The sequence below is a fragment of the Mesocricetus auratus genome, unplaced genomic scaffold, assembly GCF_017639785.1.
Source record: "Mesocricetus auratus isolate SY011 unplaced genomic scaffold, BCM_Maur_2.0 Super-Scaffold_100009, whole genome shotgun sequence".
Taxonomy (NCBI): Eukaryota; Metazoa; Chordata; class Mammalia; order Rodentia; family Cricetidae; genus Mesocricetus; species Mesocricetus auratus.
In genome coordinates, this window is record NW_024429193.1 from 79495394 (window position 1) to 79507597 (window position 12204).

The window sequence follows — 12204 nt, forward strand, 5'->3', positions numbered from 1 at the left end:
ACGAATTTGCTGCTTGTCTGTATCCCTTCTGAATTGCAGGATGCATGTGTCTTGCTGTTTGCCATTCCTCACAGTTCCTGTGTGGCATAGGGTGAACCTTACCTTTTGGATGTAGTTAAAGTAACAAGTCATTCCCTCTATACTTAAGTCAGTTCCTCTGGACCCTTTGCCAGTTACTTTGAGATATTGCCCTTGGTTGTTGCCACCTGTGGACAAAAGTTTGGTGCATTTGCTTTTTACTGAAGGATTTTCAACACTGTACACTAAATCTCCATTATTCCTTAGTTTGGGTCAGAGCATAATATTCACAATGATGTAGGGAAAGTTTTAAATTTGAAATAAATAATGAAATCTAGACATTTGTGTTGGCTTCTGGCTGTAGAAACAGAAGAAAGACAATAAATAAGTAAATAAACAAATAAGCAAATAAATAAATAAGAAAACGGAGAGATATGGATGGTGCCTGAGGAATGATAGTCAGGTTATCCTCTGACCTCCACATGCAGGCAGAAAGATGTGCATGTACATTCTTTGTCTCCTCCCACAAACAAATACACACACACACACAAACACACACACACACACACAAACACACACACACACCTTTTGTAGGTAGTCTTCTGCAGCAAAATATTAATAGGTGTTTTATTCCAAAGACATATAAATCTGCCCTGATGTTCACTTTCAGAGCTTTTTATATATGGCATAAAGAGATGCTTACTGAAGGTTTCAAGGTGCTGGTTCAACAGAATGAGCTTATGTAGGAAGAAAACACTTGTTTTAGTCTGAGGATATGATTCAGTGATAAAGTGCTTATCTAGCAGGTACAAGGTCCCAGGCTTAATCTCCCTGCGTTAAATGGATGACTGGAAGAGTGATGATAATTTTAAGTACTATTCTGTGAACCATGTGATACAGTAAAAGTGGGTGTAAAAATTATGATTTTCTTCTATTTGTCACAGATAATTCTGTATATATACGGCATGGCTCATGTGTAAAGCAAACGATGCCTTTAAGCATTCAGATTTGAAGAGACACATTGTTTAAAGACAATATTAAGAACAGAAAAATACTTTAAAAACATGCTTCAAGAAGTGCATGGAAAGCCTATGAACTAAGTTGTTGGTTAAGCCTTACTGTTAGCAACAATCTAAGAGCAGAGCTTTCTCTGACATTTGCTTGGTGCGAGGTTTATTTGTTTGATCTAAATGACCGTTCAAATTTTGTATCTTTAGACATGCTCAGGAACTTCAAATGGAGAAAATCCAGCTAGAGCTAGAGAACCAAAAGATGGAACAGATGTTACGAGATTTCCAGTCCACATGGAAAAAGGGAAAGGAAGAAATTAAGTGAGTGAACACTTCAGAGAATTTAGTGTAAGCATAATATTCCGTAACATTATACTGATTTAATTGTGCAATCAGTTGAACCGAATTATATAAAAGCTGTTGTGTGTGACTTTGTTATTTTAGTAAAAACATTTGGTGGACTGATGATCCTTAGCTGTCCCTGAGGAATAAGGAATATTAATTTCCCTTTACTTTTGTTTTCAGTGTCGCTTACATGAAGCACACCACTTTTTAAAATTACCAGGGCTTCTCTTTCCTCTAGTTTACTAGCTTTTTTTTTTTTGCTTTTCCTAGTTCCTTATTAAGGTCCCCAGTGATGTATGGCCTGGAATGTACAGGAAAGCAATGAAAACTTGATTCTTTGCTATGAAACAATTGCAATCAAGACACCAGAAAAGCAATCTGATGTTTAGGGCATTTCTGTGTGGTGTAATTTTTAAGGGAGCAAGTGGGTCCTTGCACTATATCAGAATTCTTTAAAATATTTTTTAGCAAAAATAGATAATAATTTTATTATGTTGATGAAATCTTAATATTATGCTCATACATTGTCCTATGCTAATCTAATGTACTTATTAGAACACTAACAAATCAGGTGCTTCAAGAGGAACTGATAATTACATGATAAAAATCCAGTCCATTTCCTTACACCATTTAATGATTAAAACTCTTTTTTTTCTGGGCGTTGGTGGCACACACTTTTAATCCCAGCACTCAGGAGGCAGAGCCAGGTAGATTTCTGTGAGTTGAAGGCCAGCCTGGTCTACAGAGCAAGTTCCAGGACAGCCTCCAAAACAATACAGAGAAAACCCCCAAAACAAAAAAAAACCTCTTTTTTCCTGTAAATGTCTCATTTTTCTACAAATCTTTGTAGGAATATGTGGGTGTATTTGGTGTCCTTATAAATGGTATAATCTATAAGTTATGAAAAATAATTCACAACATAAAATTTTGGTCAGTGCTCCAGCCACATGGATACATACAGATTATTCCATTTTTCTTAGTGGCTTAAGTTTTCAGTATTTTGTGGCTATAGATGCCACCGTGGACCTGTGTACTTCAACATGTACTTTTGCTTTTATACCATCTTTGAATAAATTCCTCTCTCTGTCATTTTAGGTTCAGAAGCATGTTTATTTTAGATTGTCCTTAATATGGGCAAATTGCCTTACAGATGGATATCAGAAGTTTACAGTCCCCTAGCAAGCATTATACTACACATTTTGTATGTGTTTGGTTATTTTAAATACTACCATAATATTCATATAGTAAATTTAGCTCTGCTTGGTCTTCAAAGTGGTAACCATGCAATCTCCATGAAGTACTTCATCAATCATTGATGAAATTTCCAGTATATTTATTATAGTCTCAATTTATTCATTTTTAGAGTTCAATTCTTTAAGAAATTTATATGGCATCTATACATACTTCCTTTAATAGGTGGGGCACTGGTTTCATCAAAAGTTTTCAAATGTTTGTCATGAAGATGACTAGGTGTGTCTTGCTGTGTTTAATATTAATGACCAGTAGCAATTGCTTTCCCTTTCACTGATGTTTCCTTTTCCTTTACATTTTTATGTGGCTGTTAGTATATGCATGTGTGAGTGGACTCATGTTTGTGTGTGTATGTATGTGCATATATGTTTGTGTTCACCCATGTGGAAGTCAAAGGACAACCTTGGTGTCATTTCTCAAGAAAGGCTCATTTGTTCCTTTTGAGACACAGACTTGGATCTCACTAAGTCTACAGAGAGCTCTCCCAGAGATCCACCTGTCTCCACCTCCCTAGTATTGGTGCTGGAGATATACACCACCATGCCTGACCTGGTTTTAAAACTCTGTGCATGCCGGGCGGTAGTGGCGCACGCCTTTAATCCCAGCACTCGGGAGGCAGAGGCAGGAGGATTGCTGTGAGTTCGAGGCCAGGCTGGACCGACAGCCTCCAAAACAATACAGAGAAACCCTGTCTCATAAAAACAAAAAAAATATAAAATAAAACTCTGTGCATTAAACTCAAGCCCTCATGTTTATAAATCAATAGCCCCACTAACCAAACTACCTCACCAGTTCTAATTTTGCCTTTTTAATGAATGATAATTTTCATTTGAAAATCAGAGTTCTTGCAAGTGAGTTTTCTTTAGCTGATTTGCTGGATGGTCTTTTAGAACATTCTTCAACTTGAGTAAGATTGAAAAGAGGTAATATTCTCTTCTAAGGTTTCACAGATAGTGTCACAAACAAAAATGAAGACTTGATACTCATTGACCAGTAAAAGGGAGGTTCATGGTTCTAGTTTGGGGTTTATTATTTGTTATTTCTTTGACATTGGGAAAATTTTCTTTTTTTTTTAATTTTAATTTTAAATAGCTTGTTTTACATGTCAATCCCAGTTCCCTCTCTCTCCCCTCCTCCCGCACTCCCCTTCCACCCTCCCTCCCACCCTATTGCCAAATCCTTCCACATAGGGGATGTCTAGAGTCTATCATTTTACTCTTGGTAGGGTCAAGGCACTCCCCTAAGAGTCCAGGCTGAGAGAGCATCTCTCTTTGTGCTATAGGCACATGAAGACATTGGGAAAATTTTCTAATGGAACATGATTCATTAGTTTTGCACCCATAAAAATTTTTATTTTGTGAGGTTCAATGAACCCTACTTTGAAAACTGTAAAATTTATACTTGCCTTCTTTGTTCCGTGTTATTTACAATGTGTGAGTTTGTTTGAAATCTTTAGAAATCAATCATTTGACAGACCTAAAGTATATTAGGTGGTATTGATTGTTCTCTTTTATCCATCTTCATTTGTGAATACCTAATTTCAAAATTTTATGATCATCTGCAATATTTTCTAAAATTAGTTAAAGTCAGTTACTATAAAATGCTAGCAATGGGATTCTTCTTCTGTGTTTGAACATTTCACTTTCAGTCATCACTACACAAAACTATCAAATATGGAGAAGCGATATTTTAACCGATATACTGGTGATAAGCTAGGACATCATTGACATTTTATTTGCAGTTTGTAGTAGTTCATCATTCTAACACCCAAATTTCCATTTCCTGAATATAGAGAAATGTATTTGTTTTTGATTAAAAGAAGGGATGTTTTCAGTGTTTGCATTTTGTTTTATATCTATTGAAGGCCAAGTGGATATCACTGGAAATCTGGAAGTGTGGGCAAATTGGGTAACAAGTCACATATAACATCACAAAGCAAAGGGAATGGTACTAAGGTAAGAAAGAAGCCATTTTCTGAACAAGAGGACATGCATTATGTTTCAGGTTTTGCATTCTCTCTCATACTTAAGGATCCACTATTCTTGCATTAGTAACTTCTTTTTAGGTTCACCTAAAATGTTATTATGTGAGCCGGGAGGTGGTGGCACATGCCTTTAATCCCAGCACTCAAGAGGAAGAGGCAGGCAGATCTCTGTGAGTTTGAGACTGGGCTGGACCGACAGCCTCCAAAACAATACAGAGAAACCCTGTCTCGTAAAAACCAAAAAAAAATGTTATTTTGTGGTTGCGATTATTCAGATATGCTTTGTTTTTCATTCAGAATAATTTTTTAAATAAAATATTTCAGAAGGTTTTTTTGTTTGTGTTTTTTTCTGAAACAGAATTTCTGTCTGTAGCTTTTGAAGCCTGTCCTGAACTTGCTCTGTATATCAGGCTGGTCTTGAAACTCACAGAGATCCACCTGCCTCTGCCTCTGAAGTGCTTGGATTAAAGGTGTGTGTCACCACTGCTAGGCAAGAAGTTCCTTAAAAACTACTTCCCTGGTAAAGTTTGCATTTTGTCTGCCTCCAAACTCAAAACACATTTTCTCAATTCATTTGAAGTTTAAAGGATATAAAAATACAATTACCTAGTCCTATATTATGGTGAACATTAATAATATATGACAGAACAGTTGATGGGCTTTTGTCTTTACTTCATATTATTTCTTATTTCCTTAATACTGTTGTATTCTTCTTGAATAATAATTACTCATACACTCTTAGTCTCATGAATAATGACGTCCAAGAGAAAATCTGCATGGCAATCCCCAAGCTCAGATTTACTTTATCATTACTGTGCACTGTAAAGTCTAACATTGCATCATGTTTTTGATTGCAAGTAGGTAAGTGATTTTATGTAAGGAAAAGGTTTTCTCTGGATTTCTTTAGTGTAACATTCGTGACTTGGTGAATTTTAACTTGCACAGCATTTTATTTTTATATACCGACCATTAAACTTTCATCGGGTCATTTGGCACCAACAAATATCTTACTCGGCACTCCTGTACTTTTCAGCTAAAGAAAAAGCATTTCGTTGTGTAGTGCCGTCCCTTTGTGAGTCAGGTTTCTTTCATTTGGGGTTAAAAATTTATAAGCCACTTTTAAGTGATCATTATCTTCCCACAGTGCTGTCCTGTGATGCATTTTAGATGTCTGTAAATATGTTAAACATTTTGGCTGTGAGCCATCATGGAAGCTCACTCTTGTCTTCCCAGCACTCAAGAAGTTGAAGCAGGGGGATTGCTATGAGGCTGAGGTCAGCCTGAATAACGGTGCGAAACCCCAAGTCGAAAAGAAAAGAACAAAATGAAACAAAAAAAAATGCTAGCTGTGATCACCAAATTTGTGGTCATGAACTTGTATGCAATGGCATTTTTAAAGTGCAGTCTTGGACTTTTAGTGATTTACTCCTTGTTTCCAAGGAAATCCTAGTCTAATGTAAAAAAAATTAATGAAATATTTCTAGTAAAATCAATCTAAAATATTTTCAATAAACATTTTGTATATGAATATGAGTACTTGAGAAATGGCAGCTTACCTAGTGAGTTTATATAAGGACGTATTTGAAGAATAAATCAAAATCCTTACTTTCACAAACATCATAATTTTAAAAGAGGGTGGAAGGCATCTACCATATGAAAGACTAGGAGGGAGGTAGAGGCTTCCCAGTCTAGTCTCAGGTATTCTAATGCATTTCTCTTGAGCAGTCTTCTCTTCCCTTACAGAGCTTGCCCAGTGGGTTTGCAAAATTAAGAAGAATGATTTATGATGGTTTTTCTTTTCCAACTGACCATTTGTTTGTTACTAACAGAGTATTAAGGAAATAGGATGTACATATTAAATACAGCACAAATGAATAAATTTTGAACATGGATTTCCTATGTATATACTTATATTTATTTATGTGCATTCAAATTTATAGTACAAACATTATAATATTAACTGTGGAAATTGAAGGAATGATAAACTAAAGTGCAAATAGGTGGTTCTTTTCTACTTCCTAGTCACTTTGTGAGATGTGCTTGCTACTCTGGAGATCAGTGGGCACAAAAACATAGAAAGTTGCAGAGGTATAGAAGCCAGAGAAGGCTATAAAACTACCACAGAGGTCATATGGAAGAAGTCTGAATGAAAATGGTAACAGAAGAAATGTAAAGAGAAACACTGCACCAAAATACATGGGGAAAGAAAGAGGAAGACAAATGCACAATGGATACAACAGGATTTATAGAATAAGAGAGACTGAAGGAAGAAAGAAGAAATGCCTGTGGTATAAGTTTAGGATTTTGTTTAAAGTCTTATGTAATAGGTAAAGCTAAGTAAATGTATCCCTAAGAATTTGCATAAACAAGAGAGATGTGAAGACTAAAATGCTAGGAAAGCCTGTGTGTGGTGTACAGGAGCTCTCAAAATTTAATATTTACTCAGTATATTTTATGCCAGCCAACAGCTTATCTTAGTTGGCTTTTTATCTCATCAAGCACTTCTATCCTTCCCAAGAGTCAGTTTCTAATTGTGGTTTCACAGATGAAGTAATTTCACATCAGAGAAGTAAACTGATTTGCTCATTGTCAAGCACGAGGACCACAATTCTGCATGCACACTGTTAGCCTGGTTCTAAAATAATTTTCCTGTTTTCCAGTGAAGAGAGCCTGAGAATAAAAGAAGGGCAGGCGTGGAGCCAAAGACTTAGGATTTCTTAGAAGATTAAATGGAAGGAAAACCTTTTCAGAACACATATTGGATGCTAATGCCATCCAATGTGTTGTTGCCTTAAGAGACTTCACTTTAGAACAGTGATTATCAATAAGGCAATTTTGTTTCCCTGGAGACCTTTGGCAATAGCTGAAGATTTTTGCACTTGTTACCATCAAGGGAGTTTTCTTCTTGATTTTGGTGGAGACGTTGGGACCAAGGTTGCTGGTGAACTTTCTAGAGTGCAATGTACAACCTCTTGGTGTTAGTTTTGCTGTGACTGAGGGAACTCTATATTGGCCTTATAAATTAAAAATCTCACTTACATTATTTAGCTATCTCTTCAGTCTTAGGAAAGCCAACCACTTTGATGCTCTGCTATACATACATAAGACATTTATAACTTTTAGAGTTCTAAGAAAGGTAAGAGATGTTACATAAACCCAGTTTGAATTGTTACAATGTCTATATACAGAATATAATATTAAGAGGCTGGAGTTTAATTATTGAGCTACCATTAGATCAATGAAAAAGTATATTTCAAGGATTTAAAAATGAAAGAATGGGAGACAATGAGCACAAACTACTGTAGTGAACACAAGAGCAAGAACACATAAAGGTTCATTGGCATAAAGGAGGAGTTAAGTAGTTTGGGGTTTGGTGGACTCAAGTCAGCCAGTTATAGGCTAAGGAGTGGGAATGCAAGTAGGAGAGAAATTGAAGAAACAGATGACATAGTACCAGTGGTTGGGGCTGCGGTCGTTGAGAGGTGGTTCATTAAAGAAACCTTCATGAGGGACACATACACACACACGCACACACACACACACACACACACGCACATGCACGCACGCACGCAAGCACACACGCACACATACACATGCCAAATAACATGGGTGTAAATACATGCAAATTGTAGAGATCAGATTTGACAGGTGATACAGTACAATACTGCATACAACTGTCATGAGACATCAACACTCATGTGGAATGTGATGGCACCTGCTCAGGGGAAAGACTGGAAACAGCACTACCATGGCTTCTTGAGAGTGGAGGTTTGGAATAGCAGCTGTGGGAATCTTGACTGGGGTTCAGCAGTAAATGATTGAACTTACTGTTAAGAAGTCCTATGTGACCATGGGGCTGATTTGGGCATTTCAGGAAGCCCCTTAGCATTGTTTCATCACAATGGTAGGAAGAATGGGAAGACTGAGAGTAGAAGGAAAAGTGATCATATTTATCAGTGAGAACCTCTGTGTTTGGAATTTGGAAGATGTGGACATTTAGAATGATGTGTAGCTGCAAGGTTTGGTCAAAATGGTTGGACAGCTAGAGGCATTTAGATGTTCACAGCTGCCAGAGTGTTGGAAGATCTTCAGTGCTGAAATGGCATGAATTGAAGTATGGAGTAGATTCTGCTGTTTAGGTGGAAGAGGAACCTGGGCATTGATAAAGACAATACATCGGCAGTGGAGATCTTCAGTGGATGTGAATTTACTGAGTGATGATGATGGAATATCATTCTGGGTATAAGATGCAGATTTGCCTCCCTCTATGCCAGTGAGTAAGAGGGAAACAGTAACTGGTTGGTCTGGGGAAGTGGCTCAGTTGGAAAGTGCTTACTTAGCATGCAGGAGGCCCTGAGTTTAATCTCAGCACCTCATAAATGACATGATGGCTATCCATCACTTGGGAAATGGACTAAATGTTAGATCAGAAACTCAAGGTCATTTTCAGCTAAATTGTGAGTTGGAGATCAGTCTGCCCCAAACAAAAGAAAACAAAACAACAAACCCAGACCCTTAAAAAGGAACTCGTTTCTGTACATATTATTTTCGAGAAACTTTGACCCCCAAAGTGGGTTTCAGTTAATATGAACTTTGGGGTGACCACATTTAGGATAGACAGGAAGTACCATTAGTTAAGTTTTTATGGACCATAAGGAACTGATAGCAGAGATGGAATACTTCAGGAGTTGGGAATCACTGAAACAGTGCCCCTGGGGAACTTTGGACACTTGAAGGCACTGGTGGAAGGTTTCAGGTATTTGTTGTGTCTGAGGGACTTAGTCCACACCAGTTGTTCATACGTCAAGGATGGCAGAGCCAATTAAACCACCCTGGCATTGAGAAGCTCTTGTTCAATGCCTTCTGTCACAGCAATAATACAGTGGCTTTAGCATGTTAAATTATTGTTTCTGACACTCAGAATTGTGTAAACATGAGTGTGTACATTTGTATCCATTGTCTAACCCTACTTTATCTCTCAATCATTTTTTCAAACATAAAAATAAGATTTAAATGCAAAATTCAATTAAGCTGAAATTAGTAGCTTGTTTACTCAAATATTTTATGCAATTTGGATAACTTGAAGTAAATATGGATACATTTGTAGAACAAACTAATGTAACTCATAGTAATGAAAATTATAACTTCTCCTTAATATCTACTTTGTTTTCCTGACATACCTACTCATAAGGAACTCATAGCCAGGCTGATCACATTGCAGTTCAGAATTCAGTTGTGTCATTAAGGTAATCATACTGGAAAATTAAGTTACAGAAGGTGAGGTTAAATTATACTTAACTTGTATAACACTTCCAACTTAAAAAATAAAAGTGTGATTCTTATAAAAGTTGATTATTTCAATTCTATTTTCTTTCCTGCTGTGTTTGGTACAGAAACATCTGAGCAGCTATTTCAAAGAATATGAACAATAAGTGCATCTTTGAAGCAAAACCACAGAGAATAATTAGGCCTAAATATTCAAAGATGACTCCAGTTGGTACAGCCGTAGATATAGAGAAGACCATTGTTCTCATATCTTCACGTACAAATTGGGCAATTGAGCATGCAAATTGCAAATTGAAAGCTGGGCATGAATTGGCATTGTCTATGTAAATGCACACCATCCTCTGGGCTCACTGTGGGCTTTAAATGGTGGTTTTTAATAAGACCCAGGTGGATGTGTTCACTTGGCAGGTCTCTTTTGCTGCCTACAATGTTAAGATCTGAATGTTTCAAGGGATTGTTTACACTGAAAAACTCAGTGTTGCCTCTTCCATTCTCAAGTGTGTTTTAGCAGACACATAGCAAAGTCGGGAATCATAAATAACACATATGATGGGTAAGACCACAATGCTGAAATGTGGTTCTCTAAATTGTACAAATAGGACAATGCCATCGGCTTCTACAGTTATGTGAACAGAGTTGTGCAGTCAGAATTCAGTGTTGATTCAGTTTGCACAAACACCAGACAGTGTGCTTCAGAAGGAGGAAGAGACTTCTAACTCTCGACCGTATTTGAATGTTAGTGTTTCCTTAAAGTCAGTTAATGCTCACATATTGTCATTTTTGTTCTGCTCAAATCATATACTTTCATGAAACTTTGTATTATAAGAAAAATATCCCTGGTATTTTGTGTAAAATGTGCTCTACAAACTGGGCACGGTGCCTCATTCTTTGAATGTCAGCATTTAGAAGGGATACCCAAAGGATCATGAGTTAGAAGTTAGCCTGAGACACATAGTGAAACCCTGTATCAACAATAGAACACAATGGAAAATGGCTTATATTTACAATATTTATTAATTTTTCTTTTTAATGAAATTTAAAGTTTACATATGCATTTAATTATCTTTTAGTTTTATTCTCAAATAATTCATTTTATGCAAAATGCACCCAAAATGGTGCAGCTATCTAACATTTTGTTAATAACTACACTTTCTTTGGATAAGAGAAATAATGTGTATTTCATTAATGCAGCTCCCTGCTGGAAATGTGAAATTAAAGTTACTAAAGGAACAAAGTCAAGGTAAGCAGCATCCAGTATTATATACTAAAGATAAGGCTTTCATATATCATATACATTTGGATAGTGTCTCCACATATTTTAGATGTAAATTTCAGTATTGTGTAGAGTTGAATGTTCGGGTCAAGGGGGTCTAAGCAAAGCCGATAGAAGCGGGTGCATGTTGCCGTTGCTCATGGCATCTAGCATGGTTGCTACGGTTTCTGCAGTGAACTGACAGATCAGACTTCCCCGCATCCACTCACTATGCAGCCAGTGCTCCAGTGCTGTGAGAGCATTTGGAAAGGCTCGTGGTTTCGTTATATTTTTAACCAAGAAAGCAAACACTATGCTTTAAACTGATTATTCTGATTTGTTTTCCTTCTAGAACCAGCAAAACAAACAGTTAATTACAAAATGGCTCATTCTCTTGGAAGTGAAAAACCCAAGAACAAAAAGAAAGTTTGTGGACAGTGTGAGAGCAAAGCTGCTCTCCTTGTAAGTACAGCACAGTGCAAGCAGAATGGACTGATCCGGCCCCTTAGACACACCTCTCCCCACTGCACCTGTTCCCACAGCCACATGCTTACAGCAGGGTTTTTCTATTGGGCCACCCAGCAGCTCCCAATTCATGACAAGGAGACTTAATATTAGTTATAGATGCTAGGCCTTAGTTTAGGCTCTTTTCTTGCTTGCTCTTATAACTTAACCAGTTGGTCTTCATCTAGGTTTTGCCTTGGGCTTTTTATCTTTCTTTCTTTCCTTCTGTCTGTCTTTCATTGCTTCTGTGTCTGTCTCTGGCTGTTTCTTCCTGATTTCTGGGCATGTCTTCCTCTTTCTCCCTCACTCTGTCTTCTTCTCAAGCCTAGATTTCTCCTCCTAATTATTCTCTGTGCACGACAGCCCCACCTATCCCTCTCCTGCCTAGCAAGAAAGTGCCTTAGGCAGGCAAGGTGAAACAAATGAAACTCATCTTTACATAATTAAAGCAATGCAGTATAACCAAATGTAGCATGTTCTCATATCATTAAACAAATGCAGCATAAGCAAATGTAACACATCTTAACATAGATATTCCACAACATATGCTAGTC

General features: G+C 37.0%; 1 protein-coding gene across 6 annotated transcripts in view; it reads left to right on the forward strand.

Annotated features, from left to right (window-relative positions):
* The window catches only part of Zbbx (zinc finger B-box domain containing), a 107238-nt gene that overhangs the window by 11142 nt on the left and 83892 nt on the right, over nucleotides 1-12204 (forward strand). For 5 of the 6 annotated variants that reach the window (XM_040752641.1, XM_021230664.2, XM_040752644.1 and 2 more), the window contains 4 exons: nucleotides 1236-1349; nucleotides 4489-4579; nucleotides 11086-11134; nucleotides 11499-11608. In XM_040752641.1, the coding sequence (XP_040608575.1) occupies nucleotides 1236-1349; nucleotides 4489-4579; nucleotides 11086-11134; nucleotides 11499-11608 (364 nt within the window). Of the gene's footprint in view, nucleotides 1-1235; nucleotides 1350-4488; nucleotides 4580-8578; nucleotides 8882-11085; nucleotides 11135-11498; nucleotides 11609-12204 lie in introns of those variants that run through there. The other variant, XM_040752645.1, reaches the window with a different exon arrangement.